Raw genomic sequence first — 26,364 nt, forward strand, 5'->3', positions numbered from 1 at the left:
CTAGAATAAAATAAGTTGAAATAAAATAAAGAATACTACTTCAATTTTCCATGTCTTGATTTGTTTTATTGTCTCTTGCATTTCCTGTAATGTATAGGTGTTTGATAATGGGATGCTCACTAGTTAGAGTAGTTAAGAGAAGATATTGGAAGGACTTTTTTACTTTCAGTCATATAATGAAACCGAGTAAGATCATTAAGAAACTTCAGTAAAACATGTCCTCTTCTGTGAGGCCATGGATTATTCTGAGTTGTAATTACTTTTTTTTTAAGAATTTCAAACTGATATGTTAGATGAGGCCTTTTAGAAAAATCTGAGTGTGGGAATATTCTTAAAGAATATAGCTACTAACCTGAGGAACAAAGGCAGACTGGTTGGGTTTGTTTTTTTTCCAAATTATCCTCTACTATCTAATAACAGTGGGACATCCTAGCAAACTCCCTGAGAGAATGCAGTTGTATAATCAAGCTTAAAATCTAACAGAAGGTGTATTGTCCAAGTGTTCTTTCTGTCCAAAAGTTGTGAAATGTCTTGGGAGAAATACAAATCAAAGGAAAAATTGGAACAGTAGCTCATGTCATGTACAACATTCTGTAAAATAAGTATAAATTGCACCTCTTTGACATGGTTTATTGGCACAGGATGGTCTATGCACATCTGGCTGCTCTTTTCCTGTCCTGCCTGAAGGAACTTCCACAATCTTATTGTTCAAAAGGACAGCAAGCTACACAAACTGATTAACTTACCAAAGGAAGATGGCAATAGGGATAATTTTTTCCTGCTAGCAAGAAAAGAAACAAACTCCCTATGGCTTCACCTGAAGATACAAATTTAGAGCACATCAGAATTTGGCAGTGCCTTCCTACTTGCTTTGCATAACATTTTTTTTTTTTTAGAAATTAAATCAGTGCTGATCTTAACCTGTGCATTCTCACAGCTAAAATTGGACTGAAAATAAGTGAAAATAAGCATTGACTTGAAAACAAACAAAGCCTCGTTTGAAGTTGCAAACGATTCTTGAAGAGTGTATGGAAAATGGGTTTCTGAACCAGCTGTCTACTTGCAGTGGGTATACAGTGGATATACAGAATATCACTCAGTGAGTTTACCCAGTGTTTATGGAAAAAAAGCCTAGTACTCCATAGTTGCAAGAAAAAGCTTACTGACTTACTTCCCTCATTCCAGTTATGATCACTACGTTCCCCATAAGAAAACCCAGAAAACAGGATTACCAGCTGGACTGAATTGTCTTCATCCTCAAACTTGGAGAAACCTTTTTCAGGTTCTTGATGTTTAGTTTTATAATAAAAAATCTTGTCAGTTTTTGACAAGAAAAAGTAACTGCAAAGCTTAAAGTTAGTAGTTTTTTTGATCCTTTAATCTCCTTTTGTCCTCTCAGTATTTATAAAGAGAGCTGTCAGTATAGTGTACTTCACCTCATGGTTCATGACACCATCTCCTACTGCCACTCTCTGATTTAGGCTTTTCTGAAAACCTGGCTCAAAAATGTCACAAAATGGAATTAAATTGAAAGGTAGAAGAGGATTCTCCTCAGTTTGTTTCTTCCTTTCTCTGGTCCCTGAGATAATTGTCTCTAGATTTTCCACTTTTTACATATGCTTTTCCATTTGTCAGATTTCAGGAAAAAGGCTGGGCTGAAATCGTTATATTGACTTGTCAATGCTTAAATGATAATACAATGAAGGTATCACTGCACTCACTTTTTTCCTGCCATTGCTCCTTGCTTTTCCATTTCCAGCACAGCTGCAGTGCTAATTGCTAATTGTTGGGCTTTGTAAAATTAGCCAGTGCTATAAATTCTAAGTAGTAATGACTAAAATCTGGAGTCAATTATGTAGCCAGTTTTGCGTAAGGAAGAGGTGCACCATCACTCTTCAGATGTAGCTAATGGATTCAGCATTGTCACCTCCTAACAGAAAAAGCTTTTTATTTTTCCACAGGAAAGCCAGATGGTTTCTATCTGTCCTTCATAGCAGATTTGACCTTTAAATGAGAAATCATCAGGGACCGGTGATTCATTGGCAGACAAAAGACTCAGCAGGCATTAGAGGACAGTGTCCTAATTGACTGAGCTCTGTTTCAGATGTCCATTGATTAAAGAAGGTGCTGCAAAGATGCTTCATTATAGGCGAGGTTATTGTGAGCACAGACAGCACAAATACTTGGCTCCCATATGCAAGAGCTTAACTGCTGCTTGTGAAAGTAGCCTCACACATTTTGGTATCACCTTTGGATAGACACGAAAAAGGATAAAATCAAACTGTCCAGAAGAGAGGACAGTCATCTGTCTGTGGGCTGTAATACTGACAGCACCCTCTGCGTTTCCAAGGCTGTGTGAATACTGATGGGGGTTCACCCCCTTTCACAAGAAAATGATCAGTCTAATTGTTCGGAAACTAACAAAAAGAGAGAGCAGACATGGTTGTCTTTTTTTTTCTTTTAACATAATATATGTCAAAGTAAAAAACACTTTTATTCTACAGATATAAAAGCTGAAGCAGAGATGTGACTAGAGGTACCTAATTTTTCCAAGTTTTTTCATCTGGCTTGTAGTGAAACTCGCACTGCTTTCCCCCTACTTGTGCTTCCCAGTCAGCCAAAGGATAATTGAGAGTTGAGTTCCCAAGTTAGTGAAATGGAAAGGACATTCTAAGTTGGAGCTTGATAAGCCTTTTTAGGCAGTGGATTTCACCTGATCAAAAATAGCAGTCAGTATTTGTTAAAAGGTGGTGCTAGGGAATGTTCCTAGCATTTATTAATGCCAGTAAGAAATTTACTGGACTAATAAAATAACTTTTTCTTGATTAGAATCTGTTTCAGTACTATTTTGTTTTGCTGCTCCAGGGAGGTTTATGCTTTGTAAAAGTGTCACATTGCCATGGAGCTTATTTTGCTTTGGCAGACGTTCATTTCTCTGTCCATTTGGGTAATGACACTGCAGCTGCACACCCAGCTTTTTTGTTTCTAGGCTGTTGATTTTTCATGCATATTAATTCATTTCAAAATACTGAAAAAAATACAGAAGTTGTAGTAAACATCAAAACATGAATTAAGCGTGAGAACACTTTTGTGCTCCTTCTGCTTTTTATCACAGTCTCCAGTTCATTTTAAGTTTTTCGCCAGTATGATGAAATTGTGAGCTGGAACAGTGTCATCTTTGAGTACTGTAGTGGCTGAAACCCCAGTTCTCACAAAAGTTCAATTTAGAGATGTTTGCTAGCATCTTTGCTGTCTTCTGTTAAAAAAAAATAAAAAATAGGGAAGCCCCCTAACTGGGCTTGGTTAGAAACCACATTTTGTTCAAATTGAACACTTGGAAACAAAAACTGTTGTCAGAATAGTCTCTCAAATTAAGTTGTTCATGCAAATAAAGCGTCTGAATAGTTTGTGGTGTTGGACTGCAAGCAACAGGAATAGCAGAAAAATACTTACTGAAAAAGATGAAATGTAATAAGGATTAAACCAAGTACTTAATGCCAGTTTCTGACACATGAGTATTAAATGCTGACTACTGTAATAATTACATGGCAAAACAGTAAAAAAAATCACCAAAAAATACTGGTTTTTTACTGGTTTTTGGTTTGTTTGGGTTTTTTTTTTTTTGCTGTTAATTGATCTTTGTCTCATTTTAGTAGTGCTTACATCCAGTGTATATTCTGACCCACTGGAAAAGGACAATGAAGTTTCTCTTTAAAGCAGCTGAAGTTTCAATGAGCAATCCCATAGTAGTGTGATAAAATTGTATAAAACATAAGCAGTGTTGCTTAATGTTGGTGGAAGAATAAATACTAAAGCACTCACCAGTCTTCAGAATGTCTGACTTGCAATTTGTCTGAAAACTAAACAGGATTAACAAAGAGATCTTATATGTCATCTTAAAATGCAGTACTTGCATCAGTAATTCTGGAAAACAGAGTTATAAGAGTCCATGAAATATGGATTTGGGGGCTGCCCTGAAGATTATGAAAGCTTCCACAGATTCTCCAAAGTTTATCCATAACCTGGAGCTATAAGTGCCCAATCCATTTCAGGTAATGTTTTACGAGTGAGAAAATGCTTGCTAGTGAAAAATTCCTGAATTTAATATGGTAACTGTGGTCCACATTGTAGAGCAGATCTGATTTGAGGACAAAAAAGCCTATACAGATCTGCTCTTTGGTGGAAGGGTGAGGACAGTCTTGTACTTTGGGAGCAAAAGGGCCAAGTGAAAATCTTGGAACTCTGCAGGGAAGTGCACTTACCTACAGTAGTACTACTCCCAGTTGTGTTTTCATATGATTTCTCAATCCTAAGCCTCCAAAAATATCACTCCAAAAATGTAAAATAGCCAAAGACAGAAGCTGAATTTGGAGATTCATTCAACTAAATGAAGAAGCCTGCCCATTTTCTTAGATCTTTAACTACCGTTCTTAATAAGATGATTAGTATTTTCTTGAATATCTCATCTCCTCCTTTTGTCATCCTTTTTTCTACTTTACACACTGTGGCGCTTACTGTGAGTTTTCTGTGAAATCAGCTTCATAGGACATCTTCAGTGCCATTTTCCAAACAATACTCAGTTCTTCTTGAAGACACTTAAAGGAAAAGAACAGAGTCTGAATTTACCATCAGTTAGCATTGCCTGTTATCTGGTAGATGTTGTGCTCTTCTCTCCAAGTTAGATTTTTGGGATAATCATGGTGTGAAGTAGTGTTTTTCTTTTTCTTCCTGTAAAATATTTTTTCCCGTTCTTTACCTTGCTAAGTTCCCATCTGTGGAGGAAGCCCTGTCCTTTGACAGGCTTCCTCCCTGGAGATCTGTCCCCTAAGATAAGACAAAACCGCCTAGTCATGGTCACTAAGCTGTGGACCCCTTCCTGCTTCAGGACCCCATGTTATCTCCCTGTTAACTATTGGTCCTCTTTCCAATTCTTCCCTTCCCGATAAAAACCCCAGCTTTTTCCCAGTTCAGTGGTTAAGTCATCACTGCCCCCCTTTGTTGAAGTCTGCAATAAAGCCTTTCTGCAGAATGCCACATGATGTCCTGTCTCTTGTCTATGTGCAGCTGGGGTAGCCCATGAATGGAGCTGGCTGGGCTGAACAGAGCTGATCACTTCAAGAGCAGAAATAACATCTGAAGAGCTGATCACTTAAGCTTCTGCTTATGCTCCTAAGGGTTACCCCTGGCTGGAAACTGCCTGGGTCCTCCGGACAGCGGCTCCTTCCCAGGATATCTATCTGGGTTTGTTGCAGGCAGAACTGGGGGTTGGACAGACCCCCAGACCCAGCCACAACTCCCATTTTCTGTGTGATTCTGCTGCAAGTGACTATCACCTTTTTTCATCATCAACAGTTAAGCCACAATTACACTTAAATGCTTGTCCCCTCACCCTCAGTCCCCATGTTTTCTTCTAAATTGTCTTTGATGTTCTTTTCCCCTTTTAATTTTTGTCTTTTGAAAAATAGAAGCAGTATCAGGATAACTGACAGAACTTCCATAGAAAGTGCTTTAAATTTAACTGAAGTATAGCAAAATTTCTAGTCAAACAGTTTCTTAAAACTCTTCAATCCTCTTGTTGTACACTTTGATGCTAAACTATTTTCTGTTTAGGGGGATAGGAACAACTTTAATTTAGTTTCAAGTTGAATGCCAGTATCTTGATAGACTATTCTTACTCAGCCTCTTCATCCTTGGAACCTTCAAGTTCTGCTGTTGAGATTTAGTGTTTCAAACGAGTATTTGTACACTGAATGGTGTTTAATGTCTCCTCTGGAAACAAAGCAAAAGTTCAACTAGATTCATCAAGTTTATTTTTTCCTCTGTTTTACATACCCTGAACTATAACAATGCACTTGATTTAAGTATCAAAACGGGAGCTCTAACTGAGTCTTCAGGTGGCATGTCTTTGATGCCTTCATGAGGGTCATCATTCATAAGTGTGTAGAATGAGATAATTGTATATCTCATCAGAATTTCACCCCCCGAATTCACCTCTAAAAATCTCTTCTTGTTGACCTCATCTGTGAGAAACTATCAGCTTTTAGAACTCATCCCACATTGGAACTCAAGAGATTTCAAATAAGAATTACTGTTGCTTTCTACAGGAGCTGTAAGTCAGTGTGTATTAATCTTGTTGCTGCTCTTGCAGCTCAAGAGGTAATTTGTAATTTTGCTTTATTTCTTCTCCTCTAGGTTTCAGCAATCAGTTTTAATGCAGGGCTGAAAAACTTTACTGCAAAGATCTAATACTGGACATCATTTCATCCTTCTGTTAATTGTGAACTGATTGCAAGATCTAACCATGGGTGAATTTCTTTGTGCATATATCAGTGTGCCCACTGTGTTTTGAGAAGTGGTTTTAATTAGTCATTCCATATAATGAAGCTGCATCTTAATATAACTGAGTGTGAAAATTCTGAGGTCTTCTATGAACAAATTAGAAGATTGCCAAAGAGTTTGATTACTAAAGTTGTGTAAAGGAGTATTATGGTGATATTTTTCCTTTGTTTTCAAACTGGAGTTAGTGATTTTGCTGAATTCTCATTAACATCACCTTTTCTGTGACCACTAAAATAGATCTGAAAGAAATCCCTGCTGTAATTTGGGGATATATCTAAGCTTTTGCATAATTGCAAGCCTGTGAGTAGTCCATTAAATTCTGTTAGATTCTACTGTGTGCATCATTCACTGTCTAAAACTTTTGATGTCGGAATTAATAAACTTCCTTCTCATCCTTTTTGTTATGAAGATGAAAGTTCTTCATAACAAGAACTTCTTGGAATAATCTCCTGAATCTCTCACTAGTTACATGCTTCTTTGAAAGTTTGAACATTTTTGGCTTAATCCATTCTTTCATATTGATCAAACATCTTTTTTGAGAGGAAGTTGAGGAAAAGCTCACTTTATACTTGATTCAAACATATCAGCAACAGAGTTATAATGGTTATTTTAAATGAAAAAACTTTGTGATTATAGAACTCTTTTCCAACCTAAAGGATTCTATAATTCTATAATCTTTCCATACTGTGCTGGCTAACTTAGGCTTTTTATTACAATGCTGAAGGGCACTGTTTTGGAATATGTTGCCTTTGAAAGGAACACAGAGTTATACTGAAGTATAAATATAATATAATATAAATTGAAATCAGTTAGCAGTCAGCTGAAATCTTGGAGCATTTTTGCTGACTTAAAGAGGGTGGTCGAGCATGTGGTATTCTTCGTGCATAGAGAGCACACAAAATAAGACATGAAGGTAGTATCACCTCACAAAAAACCTTACTATGAAAATTGTTGAAATTACTTGGCCCACATTTTTGTCAATGGCTAAAAAATAGTGAATTCATGGAAAACATTCAGGAAAGACTTAACTCTGTCTTAGAGTCACAGCCACAAGAAGGATAAGAAACAACTTAAATCATTTGATATTTGCCTACATGCATACATCTATCTACAGAGAGAGATACTTCTGATTGACAGCTCTTTAATATAAAAAGTTTTAATGAACTCATCTGTTTGAGATGGAAATTGGACAAATTCAGGTAGCAAATAAGTCACAGTTGTCAAACAAGACAATTAATCATTGAAACAATTTACCTGGGATGTGAAACATTCTGACTCGGCACAAAGATATGGTAAAAGAGATTGTTTGATACCATTTTACCTAGTTCATTATGCAGGAGGCTGAAATACTTAAATATGATGGTCTCCACAAGAGCTTGAATTGTTTGAGATATATCTTTGTGAGAATAAAGCATGTGACTACATGGCAACAATAAATCTTCTACAACTAATGTGAATTTGCTGGGCAATTTATATGCTGTTAGCAGCACTACTTTGCAAGGTAACGAGTAATTTAAATGATGGTCATAGTATTGCTTAGGCAGTGCTAGGATCTAGGCTCATCAGAAGAGATTTTGAGGGGGAAAAGGATAAAACCAGGCTCAGTGGAGTTAGGGATAGGCTCCAGTATGTTAGGGAAATTCACCATCGGGATCAGTTCTGAACTGGTTTTCTTGGAATTAGTTAGAAGCTACAGAAAGGCATCTAATGCCTCTTCATAAATGTTCTTGGCATTGCCAAGATGGAAATAGGAAAAATACAGTTGTTGCTGTACTCTTAATTATTGTGCATTCAGCTTTTAATTCATGTACAAGTTGCAAGGACTAAGCAGAACGTATTACTGGTATGATGCTGCTGTCAAAAGAAAAAATCATGTAAAGGGTAGCAGTGTCTCCAACCAATTGTTCATGGACAGTGGATACAAAGTTAATGAAATTTACACTCGCCATACAAAGGTCAGTTTTGATAGAATTGATTTGCTCACAGTCTCTTCCCACTCTGTATTCTTTACTTAACTGCCTTACAGTTTCTGAAAGACAAACATTACCTGAAAGTACGTTCAGAGTAATAAAGTGTTACATCCTTTTTAAAATTATTAGGCTCATCCAGACTCTTCCAAATCTATATTTAATATGCAAAGTTCTGAGTTTTTTCTCAAGTGGCATTTCATTCTATAGTCAATATTATCTCTTTTTCTCATAGTATTTCAGTCCTACTTAAACTTGTATTTCCAAGTATTTCTCTTGGCTTTTTGACCTTGAACTTTGAAATTACTCATTTGAATTAGGGTACTGTTTATAGCTTATTTAAACACTGCTTTTTATTAAAGGATTTGAAATAGGTGTTTTAAATAACAAGTGTTATTAATAATAAATAACAAGTGTACATTTCCAACAACCTGCTGTAGCTTGTAGAAGTAAGAGAGATTCTTCACTAAACAGCCAAAATCACTCTGTCTGCTTCTGTATACATTGATAGAGTAATTCATTTTTTTTTAACCATTCAACTAATTTTAGTAATTTCTGCTTCCATTCCAGGTGCAGGACAAGTTTCGTTTAGACCTGTCTGATGAAGAAGCTGTCCATTACATGCAGAGTCTAATTGATGAAAGTGTCCATGCCCTCTTTGCAGCTGTTGTAGAGCAGATACACAAGTTTGCACAGGTGAGGTATTTTCTCAGTTGCTGGTCTCTGTGATAGCTGATTAAGGCAAGAAGTTGTGAGTGGTATGTTTAAGGCATAACTTCACTTTGTGATATATTAGTTCATTTTACTACAAGATGAAACTGTGTTTTAGTTAAAAGGACTGGAGGACAAGCTTGTAGAGGTCCTATAAAAATTCTGAAGCACTTTAGCAATCATGCAAGGTCTGGCATCTGGGACAAGGCAACTTCTGATGCCATTCCAGGCTTGGCATGAGCAGAGCCAAAGCAGTTCTATGGAGAAGGGCTTGGAGGTGCTGCTGGGTGAGAGGCTGGACATGCCCCGGCCATGGCACTCACAGCCCAGAGAGCCAAACGTGTCCTGGGCTGCATCCAGAGCCCCGTGGGCAGCAGGGGAGGGAGGGGATTCTGCCCCTCTGCTCTGCTCTGCTGAGACCCAGCTGGAGCATCCAGAGCTGGGGTCCCTGCACAGGAGGGACAGGGACCTGCTGGAGTGAGCCCAGAGGGTTACAAAAGTTATCAGAGGGCTGGATCACCTGTGCTAGGGAGACAGTCTGAGAGAGCTGGGATTGTTCAGACTGGAGAAGAGAAGGCTTCAGGAAGATTTTAGACCCTTCTTGCTCATGATCTGGGTTAACAACAGATTATAGCCTCTGTTATTTTTGTTATTACAATATACCCTGTTTGAAGAATGCAGTTTTTGACCCAGTGTTTTACTCTGTGCTGTCTTACTACAATACATAGTAAGACAATAAAATGCTTGATTTCCATGTTAAATAAAACTGTATTCACAAAAGCATTTCTGCCTTGAATTTCCAGAATTTTGGTTTTTTTTCCTTAAAACTGTCTGACATTTAGTTTGTGTTTATTGGGGATTTAAGATATTACACTGTTTGCCTTAAATATTAGACCATGACAAGAAATGGATTTAAGAGGAAAAATTAAACTGCTCTGAAAAGCCTGTCATTACCCTGGTTTTTAATTGATACTTTCTTCAAAAGACTAGTCAAATTCTGATATGAACCAAGGAGAACTATTGTTAGGGCTATCCATTCTGCTAAAAAGCATCTGTTCTTTTCTTCAAACTAGTTTTTATTTTGAAGACTTGCACTGTAGTGCAGGATAAGAAATAATGTAATTTCCATCTATATATTTAATAAAGGTGAAGTTTTATGAGATGTGAAAAAAGGGAGGATAATTACATGGAAATGATGCAAAAGTTGTCATTCACTGTGGATTACTTTGAACTTTGGATGACGGATGGTAATTTCATAAGACAAAGTGAAAATGCCTGGCATCTACCTTAGCATTCAAAAACAAAAAACAAAACAAACTATTAGAAATATTCAAGATTGAAGTTTTAATTTTGTCCACTATATGTGTAGACCTTTCTTTTCATCACATACTGACAGTCACTTTTTTAAAGACATGTCTTTTTACTTCATTGGCCTTAGGTGACTGCTACACTCTCCCAGATAATTGTTATTGTATTTGTGAAAGTGTATTATTAAGTCAGAGTTTACAGGTTTGATTCAGGTGACCTTTTCTTTTTCCATTCAGGTTTGTTTTTGCTTGATCTTTCTTCAGTTCTTAATCCTGCTTTTAAAGTCACTGGACAGATTTGTTCAGAATGTTTGAAAGTACCCAAGAATGTTGCTCCAGAAACTTGTAGTACAGGTTTCTGGAGGATGGGCTCTGAGCAACCTGGTCTAGTGGAGGTGTCCCTGACTATGGCAGAGGGGTTGGGATTAGTTGATCTTTAAGGTCCCTTCCAACCAAAACATTCTGACTCTGGCTCTCAGGAATGGTGTTCTAAGCAAAAAGCTGATACACATTCAAACAGGCACTGATTGCATCTTCTGTTTGTATTTTCGGGAGTTAATAAGCAAGCCCCCTGGTGCATTACACTTTGGATACCAAATAAGCAGATGTGACAGCCACTAATGTAGGCCTGATACAGTTACCTTATTTTGGGGTCTTTACCTCTCCAGCTGGCCCATGCTGAATCTCAGCACAGGGATGTTTTCCTGAGGCTCTGTGCAATCTTTGTACACTGCTGCAGGGTATGCAGCCTATGTGCTTTTAGCTTTTTTAGTTTCTGCTATTAGCAGAAACTGCTTTGGGCAGCTGGTGCCTAGAATGAAAAACAAGTGTCTTGATTTGTGAGTGCTAAAGGCATCTCATGACTCCATGAGTTTTGGAGTTCCAGTTACTGGCTTTATTCATACCCTAAAAAATGTAGGCTTGCAGGCTTTCTCCTGCAAAGACAATGGATTGCAAATGTGAGGAGGATGCAAAAAGAACAGACACAGATTAATCAGCAGTTGTCAAGTCTTAAGAATCCGCTCTCTATTAATTTATTTAAAAAAAAAAAAAACTAACTTCAAAAAACCCAATGAAAATAAGTGTAATTAATGTCTATTCTCTTTATATTTTGGGTGAAATAGGATGCTTCTTAGTGATACTTATTACTTCATCAGTCAAAATTACTATCTTTCCTTTGTCTGAGGCAGTCTTAAGAATTAGCTGCTGTAGTCTTCATGGAGTCTGCAAATCGTTAAACAAATGAACAATTAATGGGTTGTGAATTTGACATAAAGGGGTCATCTTACTCAATGGCCAATTGAAGCTTTCAATTTGTTCATCTATAATTCTCCACTGAATTGCCAGTGGCCTTGTTCTTCATAGTATTATAAGCTGTCTGGAAAAAATCCCCAACACTACACAGGTGTTATGATACAAGTGGAAACAGCAGATTTGGCCTAATGCCACAAAATATTTCATTTAAAATGCTATTCAATACATTTTTTGCTTATCAGTAGATATTTATTCTTTTACTGACTCCAAAATAGGCCTGCAAGGAATTTGGGCAGTCTACTGCAGCACCTAAGAGCTTTTTAACAAGGTTGGTTATTATAGTAACCATGGTGTTTCAGTATTCTGTATGTCACTCTGCAGAAAGTAAAGTTCTTGGATAAAGTACTTTGGATGTTTTGGAATGAGCTCAGTATTGTTCTTTTCTAACATTCTAAATTGTGTTCAGTTTACAGCTGTGTTATGAAGCCTTTACTTTAGTTTCTAATGTGTCTCTAATCTGTTATTTTATCAAATATTTTACAGACCTTTTATGCACTGCCTTCTCCTTAATGGTTATCAAAAAAAAAGTTGTCTCAAAAGTAAATAAATTCAGCATTTAGAATAAGGTAATGGTGTTGTACAATAGTTCTCAAGAGGAGGAAAAGGTCTCTTCAAAAAAATACTGATTTTAGTTGATACTAATGAAGACTGGATAGCCATTTCTCCCTGGAGAGTAACTTTAATTTTTTCAGAGTTATTTACTTCTGCAGAGGAAGGAAACAATCTGCAGTTGAAGTGTCTAATTTCACATTTTATTTCCATTGTAAATTTACAAATCAAGTCAGTTGCATTCAGGGCTGAAACGGTAAGCAGTGGTTAGAAAAGTGAAAGCTTGTGGGATGCAGGGTGTCTCACCTAAAGTGTAACTGTACAGTTTTGGGGTTTATTAATGTTTGGCTGAAAACTGTTTAGGAGCAGACTTAGTCTCAGCTGTAAATGTTGCATGAATTTAGAATATCTATCGGCTGTAACCCCAGCACTTCTGCATCACAGAACACAGACACCTCAGCACAGGGCTTCTGCTTTTATTCCTGCTGGATGCCAAAATAAGATAGGGAATGTCTACCAGAAGAACTGTGTGTATTGGATGAAATAATCAAGAGGCATAGAGTTGGTTTCCATGCTGCTTTTTCCCTTAAAAGGTTATGGAAATTACCTAGCCTTAGGCATTTCACCATGTTTTTAAACACAGAATTCAATTTGTACATAGCATTTGTTCTTTGAGGGTAAACCAGATTGAGTAATCTCTGTGCTGTTGTGCTTTTTCTTTTCTTTTAGTATTGGAGAAAATAAGCTTTTTGCCTGCTTATGGTGGAAACAAGCAAATGCTCAAAACAGAGACATTTCTTAAGACATTGTGGACTTGACCGAACAGTTCTGGAAGGCAAAAGCTGCAGATTTAATAGCGTGAAGAACTGAGAACTCAGAAGGTAGAGAAGCTTTTTGAGTCTCTGTTCATTAAAGGTTTTAAACGAACTACTTTTTAAAGGAAGATGATTGTTTGTACCATCCTTGTGAGACTCAAAGGTTGAAGTAAGCAACTTCTTCTCAAGCCAAAGATAACTGGAAGAGGTTGGATTTAATGGCGAATTCTTGGACGTGTTAATATATTTTCTTATTTAAAAATAGGATACAAAGCTAAAGCAGGGAGGCTACAGTGTCTTGGTGCGGAAAAACCCCTCACAAAACCACGGCAATCCCTTCTCATCCCTCCTCACCCACTTTGTTCCTTGAGTAAATTTTAAATGTAATTCATATTATCCTTTATTTCCTGCCTTGGGCAATGTTATCGTTTAGAACGGACAATCATTTCTTGCCTGCTTACAGAAGTGTTTTTAAATGCTGATAAGTTACCCCAGCTGTAGGCAGCCAATTAAATGATCACTAATAGGCTCAGCAATGGGAATGCACAGTGAGCAGTTCAGTATTTCACGCTCTAACTCTAAATGTTTTCTGTACAGTGATTATATATTCTTCACTCTAATAAAAACTTTTGTTGTTGCACTCTTGAGGTGTTCTGTTTTGTCTTTTTAATCTTACCTGCTGAGACATAGTACACTATAGGATTATGTTTGTAACTACTGTCTTTTTGCAAGAATTTTCACTTCTCAGTTTACCAGATGCTGGAATAAGGCCACTCATGAAATGACTTTTGGACCACATGTTGAGTTCATAATGAATCTGGTTTGTATGATCAATAATGTAATTAGCTCTTCATAATGTGTGGCTCTCTTCAAATAATAGTCCAAATAGTCCTATATTTTTTTAAATAACATTTTAAGTCAGGAAGAAATCCTTCACAATTACAAAGATAAGAGGGACTGATTGGAATGTGAATCTGACTGGTATTTTTGAGTCAATTTTGCTCTGTGCTTTTGTCCCTTTTTTCCCCTGTATATGTAACTTAAGTGACTGCATTATCCTAGTTGCTTAGTGCTCATATTGTCTGGGGACACAGTGTCACAGAGGAGCCACAGTAATATCTTTTATCTTTAGCTTACTCTTCTTTGGAGAAGTAGTAATTACCATTTTCTTGTGGTTTGGTTTAGTTTTTCATTTCTGTCAGACTTACACATTCCTCTACTCTCTGTTTTGCATGAAGTTGTTCTACATTCAGTGCTTTGTGGTATCTTCTAAGTATAGTTCTGAGAGCCTGGACTTTTCAGATGTTCAGAGAGAATTCTGTGGAAAAAAAAGTCTTTTTCCTTCTTTCGGTATGTTTCAAATGTGCATCCTACGTGCTCAGACAACTTCTGGTCTTTATGAAGCAGCCACACTTTATTTGACTTGAGTTCTTGTTTCTGACCCCCCAGCCCTTTCAACTGCACATATTGTAGGAATGTTCCTCTATTTATTTTGAAGAAAACTTCCTGTTCATCCTGCTCAAGTCTAATTACGAAGGATATGGGCATGACCCACTGTGTACCAGTTGACCAGACAGGCCAAGGTTGTCTCCTTATTAAAACCCAAAAGACATCATCAACTTGATCCTACAACACATTTCACTCTGCAGAGATGTTTACAAACTGCTAAATGTTGACCTTTATAAACACATTATGTATTAATGGATGGTTTCTTGTGTTTTGGAATTAACCTGTTCATATGCTGGACTATGCAACAGCCTTTTAAAACTGTACCCTTAAGTTGTAAATGTTAGCACGTGAACCCAAGTAGAAGGTGATTACAGGTAAAGCTTAGAAGAGCCAGTTCACTATCCACTTTTTAAGTGGAGAATATCAGGCACAGAAGCAGAAAAGCCTGCCTGAATCAGTGGAAAATAGTCCAGCCAGTGTGTTCATCTGTTTCTGCATGTTGAGTGACTCTGCATATATTTTCAGTGCATTTTCCAAAAAATTTTACAAAACAGTGAGCACAGACCAACTGGATATGTCTCTCACCCAGCTAGTGGCTTTTTTTAGGTTAATGTGCATATTCTGTTCCTAGCTCTTAGGAACCTTTTCAGAATAAAGGTCAGGACAGGACTGAGGCTGCTACAACATACTAGACATAAGCAGATTTACACTTCAAGCCTTGTCTCCTAAATACCAAGTATTGTTGAAAATTGAAAAAACATCAGTATGGTTGTTTTATTTAATAGTCTTATACAAAGTTCTGACTTTGTTTTGTAAGATCTAATGGCTCTTAGCACTTCATGTGGCATCATTTATTTAAAGTAAAACAGACAGTTGAAAAGAAGAAAAGCCAAACAAGCTGTGTTGCTGAGGGGAAATAAGTCACTTTGTTTTAAATGAAAGGTTTTCTTTTTATTTTTGTATGTTACCAAAATCTTTGATTTACTGCAGTTAATATGTGTAGTAAGTTACCTATCACTGATACCACTGTATAATACCCTGAGTGTATTGTGTGTCTGTTGTCTCTAATAAATTCTGAATCCCTTGAATAACTACATTAAATTCTGTCTTTAGGAGTACAGTTCTTACAGGTGAAGTCTGTTATAAATGCAGAGGCAAATTAAAGATTAACAAAGATTAATTTATTATAAATTAATAAAGCAACAAACAGTGAGGAGAAAAAAAAACCACAATAAATGGACAGCGCAGCGCTGGGTGGACAGGGTCTATACGCAAGGTATAGGTGTTCCCAAATCCACGTCTGAGGGTCCTCTGGCCTGGGTTTTTATAGGGATTTTATGTCCTCAGGCTAGAATTCCAACCAGTTTCCATTCACCAAATGTCCCTGATTATCGGGTGAATGGATTTCCTGGCCTAGAACATTGAGTCAGTAAGTATCCGGGCAGAGTCTCCTCAAATGTAAAGTGAGTCTGTATGTATTTTAACATATTTCATCACAGCAGGATTGAGAGATCCGGGCTGGTGCCGATGGATATCTCAGAGGAATAGTCTCTTCTTTGTCTTTCTTGATTGAGTTTCAGTAGTATGGGTTTGGCAGGTGTGGTGTTCGGTTCTGGCAACGACCATCTTCCTGGGGCTCGTCCCTTTTGTCTTGCTTGATGGTCTCCGGCCGAAATCGGCCGGGCGTTGCCTTTCTCTGGAGGTAGACTTTTAGGCTGGTTCTTTTGTTTCTGTGATGGCCTGTGTCCTGTCTTTTCCTCCGAGTTGATGAGTCTGCTGAAACCTGTTATCTGGGGGGGGGTTCTTTTGCAATTCGTGGTTTTTGGAAAAGGAATTCTATCTCGACCGGGAGGAGAATTCCTTATTCCATACTTACATTTAGTTATAATTATACATACTTTATTTAAACTTCTTATTCCGAATTTTTATTTACCCAATTCTTTATTACAGTCCCCCACCTAATAATTTGAACACATTAAAAATTCGTGTTTTTCATACTTTTTCAGAGGAATATCAGGTTAAATAATGTCGTTTTCCTCTTGGTCTAATTCTTCTATATTTTCTGTGGACAACATATGTTTATTTTCAAATTCCCTCAATGCCTTAACCGCATTTCTATTCTCTTTTTCTTCCTCTAACTTCATGATTTTTGAAAGAAGGGTAGTGTTTCCCTGTGCCTTTTCTGGGTCTATTGGGAGAGAGGCAATCTGCATTCCTTGAACGACAGAATGTATCAGTCTGATCAGACAAGGAATCAGGCAGGGTAGGAAGATGACTCCGGCAATAGAACATCCTATAAAGAATACTAGCTTTTTCCACCATGCCCCTTGCCCAAAAATTTGATCCCACCAAGAGGCTTGGAGAATCGAATTCCACTTCTGGACGGGTACATGGGCTACTTTCTTTATTTCAGCGGCTAGACCCTTTATAGTTTCTCCGAAGTCATCTATCTCCATGCAACACTCTGACTCGTTATATCTGCCACACACTCCTCCCTCCTCAGCTAGCAAATAGTCGAGAGCGAGTCTGTTTTGGTAGACAAAAGCTCTCATCTGAGAATGTTGTTTTGCTAGGAGTTCCAGGGCTTCTGAAGTGTGATTTGAAACAACTTCTACCACAGCCTGTAACCGAATGAGCCGATTAAGGAGGTAGATTGGGGTCCTGTATCCCCAGCTGCCATCATTTGCCCATGTTGCCGGTCCATAATATTGTATGATTCTTTCGGCGGGCCATTCCTCCCCCTTCCACTGGTGGTTACCTCCGGCTATTGGTAGTTCTCGTTTCAATTCCCTCTTTTGTCGGGCTAGGGTTTCAAAGAGGGGAGCACCTAAAGACCTGCTTTCATCTTTAGGTAGTGTAAAGAAGAAAGGCCGAATTATTCCGAGTGTGCATGACCCTTTCCAATTTCTGGGCAATTCACTGTATGCTTTCTTTCCGCATATCCAGTAAATCCCATCCGGTGCCTTCCAATCTCTGTTAAGTTTTGCCGGGTCCTCCCAATATTCCCTCAGGCCAAGAAAGGCATGGAAGGGATTTGCCCCGTCCTGTTTGTTCCAACATAGACCAATTAGATCTATCCATTCGCAATTATTTTCCCGAGATTGGCTCCAATAGCCCTCGGGTGATTCCGGCTGCCAAATTTTTGTCTTTTTATCTGAATTTACCGAGAGAGTTTTTACACACGGGGTGTAACCAACTAGCTCGGTGAATTCCCTTCCTTCCCGACTGACACAAAAAGTTCCAATGATCCTCTTGTCAATTACCCACCCCTCTGGTCGCCGGGTTGTTTTGGATAATTTTAATCCTGTCCACTTAAGTAATTGTTCTGGGGTTAATCCTTCTCCCTTCCATGGCCATCTTTCGGCTGATTTCAGGCCACCACATATCCAACAGTTAGTCAATCCCAATTCGGTAGCTATTTCCTGCATCAGATCTATGAATAGATTCTGATTAGGGCTAGGTAGCTTCCAATTATCGTATTGTTTTTCCAGTTGTTCGTATTGTTCACTGAGAGAGTTTAACCTCTCCTGTTCGAGTCTTTTTTTCTTATTTTCCATTTCCCGCCTTTTTAGTTCAAGAGTTAATTGTTTTATTTTATTTTCGGGGTCTGAACCATCCTCGTCTTTTGCGAAACAGATCACCTGATCAAACTGCAGACACACTCTATCATCGTCATTTTTCAGTAAATCTAAAACTATCGGTTCATTACTGAATGACACTTTTGTTTCATGTTTCAGGTTCTTCCCTTCCCAGTACAATTTCCCCCCCATGGCACAATATTTTAAGTTTGCTTTATTGTAACACAAGGGGTTGACTCTGTGGTACGCAATGAACGTTGACTGTTTCTTTCCTCCAATCCAGACAGTTTTATTACACTGCCCGCAGACCGAGATTGGGGAAACCCCTCCTATATCTCTCTTATTTCGTAGGTGGGTCGCTTGGACCTCTTTTTCCCCTGTGTTATGGGGTTGCCTTTTTCCAGTACCTATCCCCGGGATGGAGCACCAAATTTTTCCTTCCAGCTTACACAGGTCCATTTGGGTACCGTTTGCCCAACATTCTCCTGCGTGCAATTCCGGAGGGCAGGCAATCCATGGCTCGGTTCGCGAGACAGTTGGGCACTGCTCACACTTCCCCAGGGAGGTCGTCCCCGGAGACGCCTCGGGGCCCGTTCTCTCGGTCCAGCACATGGCTAGGTTCAGGATCGTCAGGATTCCCCACAATCGCATCCCTCTGCCATTCCCTCCGCCCGTACAAGAACATACGGCGGGGATAACCATCTTCTCGGCAGCAAGGACTGTCTTCAGGGGCCCTTGACGTTCTGATGGCAAACCTCCTTTTAAAGGTTGCCCACCGAGATGCCTTGATCGTGCCGCTCCTGCACGGTACCTTTACGTTCCGGCGGCACTCTATTATTAGAGGTTCCGCCTTACAGTCCAAATGGCCTCGTAATCCTTTTTGAAAAAATCGGAACCACTCAGGAGAGTCGAGTTCCAAGATACCCACCCGGGTAGCAAGTGCTAGAAAAAGGTTGGTCTGTTCTAATTCCTCTTTGTAACACGCGGCACACAACCCTTTCGGTTTTTGCCCTCCCAAACAATGAGTCACCCACGTTTGTTTACAATATGCACACTTAAAATGTACAAAAGGAAAACAATAACATTCAAAATTGGTGCAACTTATCCTGTCCTCGTTGCTCATTTGTTGTTCCGCTGAAGCCTGATTTTCAAATCTCCCGGAGGGGTTACAATTTTCCACTCGGGGGAGTCGCGAACCGAAACTTTCTTCACTCGGGAAGAGTGTGTCCAGCCCTTTTCAGCTGTGCGAACCGCGGTGTCTGTAGTCAGGAGGACGAGGAATGGTCCTTCCCAGTGGGGACTGAGGGGTTGCTCTTTCCACACTTTGATCAGTACCTTGTCCCCTGGTTGAATTTGGTGGATCGGAAATCCCAACGTGCTGCTTTGAGGAATCAATCCTCTTCTCCTTAACTCCTGTAAGTTTTTATTTATAGAAATGAGATAAGGTTAGAGTTGAACATCCTCTGTTTGAGGATGTTCAACCGGCATACCATGCTTGTATGGCATTCCATACAACATTTCAAAGGGGGATAGTCCTGTTTCTGAGTTCGGCATGGTTCTTATATTCAACAATGCCAAGGGGAGACATTTGACCCAGGACATTTTTGTTTCAATTGTCAATTTGGATATTTGTGACTTCAATGTCTGATTCATTCTTTCCACTTGCCCCGAGCTCTGAGGGTGCCAAGGAGTATGATATTGCCATCTGATCCCTAACGCATCGGACAACTGTTTGATAATTTTCGAGGTGAAATGTGTACCCTGATCCGAATCAATATGGTCTACAATACCATACCTAGGAATTATTTCCTCCAGTAGAATTTTAGACACTGTTTGAGCCGTGGCCTTAGCTCTGGGAAAGGCCTCTACCCAATGTGTCAATTTATCTACTATAACCAATAAATATTTATTTCTGCCAATTTTCGGTAATTCCGTGAAATCCACTTGGATTCTTTCGAATGGTCGATATGAGATGGGCCGACCTCCCCAATTGGTTTGCCGAAAATTCGCTCTGTTTACCTTTTGGCATATCACACATCCCTGTACCTCTTGTTTTGCAAGCTCGAAGATTCCCTTACACCCGAAGAATTTTAAAAATTGTTCAGCCAATGCCCTGGTTCCCCAATGGGTTTGTGCATGTAGTCTTTTGAGTATCCCTTTTGCTATTCCCTTCGGGACCAATTCCCTCCCGTCAGGTAACCACCATTTACCCTCTTTGAAATGTCCCCCTACCTTTTTGAAGTCTTCCTGCTCCTTTTCTGAAGGAAGCACTGAAACCTCTGGGGGTTCCCTTGGGACTAGCTCAGAAATACTTACGGTTAACAATGCCGCTCTTTTCGCCTCTTTATCCGCTAAATTGTTTCCCCTTGTATGGAATTGTCGTCCGGTCTGGTGTCCTTTTACATGAACCACAGATATCTCCAGTGGCTCCCTGACCGCTTCTAAAATTTGTCTAATTATTTCCTCATGTACTAATCCTTTTCCTTTAGTGTTGATCAGACCCCTTTCTTCCCAAATTTTCCCGAAGGTATGCACTATCCCAAATGCATATCTTGAATCGGTATAGATGGTTCCCCTTTTTCCCTTCAAGCCTTTTAGGGCTTTTAGGAGAGCAAAAAGTTCACAAGCCTGTGCTGACCAATTTGCTTTTAGGGGACCCGATTCTACAGTCTGTCCTGTTATACCATTTATGATGGCATAACCCGATTTACGTTTTCCCTCCATCATTCTCGAGGAACCATCGATAAACCATTTTTCTCCTCCTTCCAATTCCTGATCCTCCAGATCGGGTCTTACTTTAGTTTGTAATTCCACTGTTTCAATACAATTATGCAGTAGCTTTCCCGTTGGCTCCCCGTACAAAAATTGCGCAGGGTTTTGTGCAGAGGTTGTCCTTAATTCCAATCCTGGCGAACTGATTAACATGGCTTCATATTTCAGAAGCCTTGAATCGGTCAACCATTTCTCCGCTTTTTGTTGTAGGATATTTCTTACATCATGTGGAGTATAAACTATCAGGGGAGCTCCAAACGTTACCTTTTTGGCTTCCCCAACCAACAGTGCTACTGCCACAATTGCTTGCAGACACGTGGGCCAGCCCCGACTGACTGGATCTAGGATTTTGGACAAAAACCCTATAGGTTTCTTCTTTTCTGCCCATTCCTGGGTTAAAACTCCTTGTGCTGTTTGTCCACTTATGTCGACAAACAGTTGAAACTCTTTTCTGATGTCTGGTAATGTTAAAACTGGAGCAGTGACAAGGGCATTCTTTAGTTCTTGAAATTTAATTTCGTCTTGCCCTGTCCATTTTAATCGATCTGTATTTAGCCTTTCATACAGAAATTTCACCTTTTCACTGTATCCCTCAATCCACTGTCTGCAATATCCCATGAGCCCTAAAAATTGCCTAATTTGTCTCTTGGTTTGTGGGGCCGGAAGTTCAAGGATTCCCATCACCCTTTCGGGATCTAATTTCTTTTTCCCTTGTGATATCCAATGTCCAAGATATTTTACTTCGGGCTCGGTGAATTGCAGCTTGGATTTAGACACTTTCAACCCCTTTTGTCCCAGAAAATTCAGCAGGGAAATGGTACATTTCTTCACCTGCTCTTCCGTGATCCCGGCGATTAGCAAATCGTCTACATATTGTAATAGTTTTGTCCCTTCCTCTGGAGTGAATTGGGTGAGTAGCTGCTCTAAGGCTTGTCCGAACAAGTTCGGAGATTCAACGAATCCTTGTGGAAGGACCGTCCACCGCAATTGCTGATTTCGATTGGTATCTGGGTCCTCCCACTGGAAAGCGAAAAAATCCCTACTCTCTTCATCTAGAGGACATGTCCAGAAAGCATCTTTTAAATCAATTACACTATACCATACATCCTCTGGTGAGAGTCTGTTTAGTAAAGTGTAAGGATTTGCTACTACCGGAAACCTGGTTCGGGTTCTAGCATTTACAGCTCTCAAGTCCTGAACCAATCGGAAGTTCCCATCGGCTTTCTTTACTGCCAGGATGGGGGTGTTATGTGGGGACATGCAGGGCTCGAGCGTGCCTCCTTTAAGCAGCTCGTCAATTATTAATTTCAAACCCTTCCTCCCTTCGGCGGGGATGGGGTATTGTCGGATCCTTATCGGATTCTCTGGATTCTCAATTTCAATTTTGATGGGAGCAATATCTAATTTTCCCACTTCCCCCTTTGAGTGCCATACTCGGGGGTCAATTTCCTTTTCATCTTTTGAAGTTAAATGCAACACCTTCACTACTAATTCTGAATTTTTCACAATGATATTTATTCCTAAAGCTATGATCATATCTCTTCCCAATAGGTTGTAGTCGGCTTCTTCTACAAGCAACAAATTTCCTAAACATATCTTATTTTCTGATTCGATTTCCACCTCCTTGATTACCGAGACTTTAAATGGATCTCCTTTTGCGCCAATTACAATTACTTTTTCTTTACTCGTTTCACACCCTATAGGCAATTTCTGCAGGGTGCTTCTCTCAGCCCCGGTATCAACCAGGAAACTCATTTCCTGGCGGTGGGGACCTACCTTCAATTTTATCAAGGGCTCCTTTGCTGTTACTGTCCCCATTTGGAAGAGCCCAAGACCCCCCTAATCTTCTTTAAATATTTGTTCATCTTTTATTCGTTTCCTGCAATCCTTTTTTATGTGTCCTACTTTCTTACAGTAGAAGCACTCAGGAGGATCCTTTCGAGGAGGAGTTTCCTCCTTTTGGGATCCTTTTTGTTTTTTAGGTATCGGCTTTCCCTGTTTCTGTTCGTGTTTTTGAACTTCTTTTACTGCAGCCACTAATATTTTGGCTTGAAGTTTCTGTTTTTCGTCTTCTCTCCTCATATAAACCTTCTGAGCTTCCCTTAGAAGCTCTTGGAGACTCTTCTCCTGCCATCCATCAATTTTCTCCAGTTTTTTCCTAATGTCCTCCCATGATTTAGCCACAAACTGCGTTTTCAGCAGGACCTCCCCCACCGGAGAACTGGGATCAGTCCCGGAATAAATTTGCAGACTTCTCCGCAGCCTTTCTACCCATTCGGTAGGGGATTCCTCTTTTCCCTGACATTCCCCAAATACTTTGCTAATGTTCTGTCCTCTGGGGACCGCCTCTCTTATTCCTTGCACGATGATATTCCTCAAATCCATCATGCTCCTTCTCCCTTCTTCGGTCTGGGCGCTCCAACTCGGGCTTACGCTCGGCCACTTTTGGTCACCGGGTGTTCCCTGCGGGTGCCGCCTTTCCCAATCCCTGATGCCCGCCTGTTTAATCATCTCTCTCTCCTCTTGGTTAAACAGGGATCTCAGGATGGCCATGAGATCTTCGTAGGTGTAAATACTACTCCCTAGAAAATTGTCTAATCTTTCGGCCACTCCAAATGGGTCATCTAGCAGTCGCCCCATTTCTTTTTTGAATGCTCGTACATCCCCTGAGTTAAGGGGCACGTTTACAAATCCAATTACTCCGGGGGCGGTTGGCACTTCCCTGAGAGGGAACATTCGGTGCCCACTTTCTGTCTCTCCCCATTCTCCATTCCCTATTTTTGATTTCCACCGAGTCCTGCTTGCAGGAGGGGAACTGGAGTTTGCGGGAGGGTTTCCCCTCATTGCTGGCGGGATGTCTGCCGCAGCTAAGTGACTCAGAGGGTTCCCTTCGGATACTTTCGGTGGTCCCAGCTGTGGTGGCCGGACCGGGATTTGTGGAGGGGGTAAGCCCCATCCTTGCGTCAACACCGACTCCAAAGAGGGTGCGGTGGCTGGGTTTTCTGCAGGTGGGGGGGTAGTGAGGGTTTCTGGCACTACTCCCGGTGGTTGAGGGGAGCGTGCCTCTGCTAGTTGCCCCATGGAACCCTCGGGTGCTGATGGTACTACTTGGTCCATCACCGGAGGCTCCACTGGCCCGCGGTACGGAGGGGGTAAGTGATCCAGGGGTTCCCAGGTCTCTGTCTTATGTTCGTTTTTCTGTTTCACTGGAAACAGCCGCACTCTGGTATTTAACCAGAGTTTGGCATACTCTTTCTCCTCGCCGTCTGGCGAGACCTTTTTCTCTACGTGTGCGAGTAATTCCCTGCACGTCCATTTATCAAATGTTCCCAATACTGGCCAAGTGAGACATTTTCTCAGTTCTTGTCCTCCCCAGATCTCGGCACAGTAATAAATCATTTTTGCCTTTGATTTTTCCCGTCTCTCGGGACAAATTTCCCAATTTCTCAACATCCACCCTAAAGGACTCTCTGGTGGGATGTCTAGCATTTGCTTTGATTCCTCTGATGCGCTTTTCTCGTTATCTAGTTTCTGCGTTTTACTTTTTCTCTGTCCCATTTTCTTACGATTCTTACCTGCTCTGCGTTGTGTTCGTCTTTTTCTTCGTCTGAAAGTCCTAGATCGCACCAATACTTACCTCTCGGTTAGCTGTACCGGGGTTTTCTCGATGTTCCGACTTTCTAAATCTTTTGGCTGAGAGAGTTTACCAGTTCCAGAGCTCGACTGGACGTCCCTTCCTCTCTCGGCCCCCTTTGATCGGTCCCCTGAGACTCCCTTTAGCCTCAGGCTTTACGAGTAAGGAAAGAGAGACACTTTCACACAGAATCGCTTCCTTCGCGGCCGGCCAATTCCCTCGCGGGAGGATGGAAACGCGGCCTTGAAGTCCACACTCGCTTCGTGACCAGGTCACGTCTCTCACAAACTCGCCCGATCACCCGCTCAACCTCACAGTACTTACAGCAATTTTCCTGCGAGGGCGTCTTCGTGCACGTATGACTTTTTATGAGCTACCAAGCCGCGGCTTTCCCGAAGGCTCCTGCCTTCCCGAGCTCTCTGGATCCGTTCCTCTTTATTATGGTTTTTCCTCAGCCTAAATTTGGTTCGGCAATCGGAGCGAACTGCGGAGGGTCTCTGCTCCCCAGGCCGCTGAACTCAGCGGGGGTACCCCCCTGGACAGCGAGATTCTCCCACAGTTTCTTCCGATCCGAGTCACGGCACCAATCTGTTATAAATGCAGAGGCAAATTAAAGATTAACAAAGATTAATTTATTATAAATTAATAAAGCAACAAACAGTGAGGAGAAAAAAAAACCACAATAAATGGACAGCGCAGCGCTGGGTGGACAGGGTCTATACGCAAGGTATAGGTGTTCCCAAATCCACGTCTGAGGGTCCTCTGGCCTGGGTTTTTATAGGGATTTTATGTCCCCAGGCTAGAATTCCAACCAGTTTCCATTCACCAAATGTCCCTGATTGTCGGGTGAATGGATTTCCTGGCCTAGAACATTGAGTCAGTAAGTATCCGGGCAGAGTCTCCTCAAATGTAAAGTGAGTCTGTATGTATTTTAACATATTTCATCACAGCAGGATTGAGAGATCCGGGCTGGTGCCGATGGATATCTCAGAGGAATAGTCTCTTCTTTGTCTTTCTTGATTGAGTTTCAGTAGTATGGGTTTGGCAGGTGTGGTGTTCGGTTCTGGCAACGACCATCTTCCTGGGGCTCGTCCCTTTTGTCTTGCTTGATGGTCTCCGGCCGAAATCGGCCGGGCGTTGCCTTTCTCTGGAGGTAGACTTTTAGGCTGGTTCTTTTGTTTCTGTGATGGCCTGTGTCCTGTCTTTTCCTCCGAGTTGATGAGTCTGCTGAAACCTGTTATCTGGGGGGGGGTTCTTTTGCAATTCGTGGTTTTTGGAAAAGGAATTCTATCTCGACCGGGAGGAGAATTCCTTATTCCATACTTACATTTAGTTATAATTATACATACTTTATTTAAACTTCTTATTCCGAATTTTTATTTACCCAATTCTTTATTACAAAGTCCTTTTGCATTTCACAAAGGTAGAATCCCAGTCAGGTGAAGTTCCCCACAGGAATGTCAGACAGGAGTTTCACCCTGCATTTCTATTTGTGTGAGTGCATAAGGAGGGGGTAAACACTCACAGCTCTGCATGGAGTGAAGCAGTGAGCTCTGTCGAGTGCATTGGAGCATGGTGGAGTGTGTGGTAGGAAAGCAGGCTGAACCAGTTGTGTCACAGAGTAACTTGTCAAAAATCATCCTGTTAAGTTCCTCCAGGAAGCATTACAGAGCAAAAAAAATAAAACAGTAATTTTTCCATGGACTTTTTTTGACCAGCAGTTGTATTTTATATAACTAGAGATAAAAAGTACAATGAAACTACCTTGTGGGTGCTTTATTTGCCTTTCAGCATTCATCTTGGTCCAATACTGATCTTTTTTTTCTTATAGAATCTGTACTGGTTCTTTGGGATAGAGGGTGGAAGAAGCAAAAGAAATAATTTTTCCTTCCCTACTGCAGCCTGTTGGTTGTTTTCAACTGCAAGTGC

At 40.4% G+C, this 26,364-nt stretch overlaps 1 protein-coding gene across 6 annotated transcripts in view; it reads left to right on the top strand.

Moving 5' to 3' along the window:
- Positions 1-13,647, top strand: part of PIK3C3 (phosphatidylinositol 3-kinase catalytic subunit type 3) — a 68,111-nt gene extending 54,464 nt beyond the window's left edge. For 4 of the 6 annotated variants that reach the window (XR_015280989.1, XR_015280988.1, XM_086869194.1 and 1 more), the window contains 2 exons: positions 8,877-9,002; positions 12,917-13,647. Coding sequence is in view for 2 of the 6 variants with exons in the window: in XM_086869194.1 (XP_086725320.1) it covers positions 8,877-9,002; positions 12,917-12,931 (141 nt within the window). In the remaining 4 variants the exon portion in view is untranslated. Of the gene's footprint in view, positions 1-937; positions 1,100-1,185; positions 1,349-8,876; positions 9,003-12,916 lie in introns of those variants that run through there. The other 2 variants (XR_015280991.1, XR_015280992.1) reach the window with 2 other exon arrangements.
- Positions 13,648-26,364: the final 12,717 nt, after the last annotated feature.

Source organism: Cyanistes caeruleus, chromosome Z (genome assembly GCF_971803275.1).
Source record: "Cyanistes caeruleus chromosome Z, bCyaCae1.hap1.1, whole genome shotgun sequence".
NCBI classification, from domain to species: Eukaryota; Metazoa; Chordata; class Aves; order Passeriformes; family Paridae; genus Cyanistes; species Cyanistes caeruleus.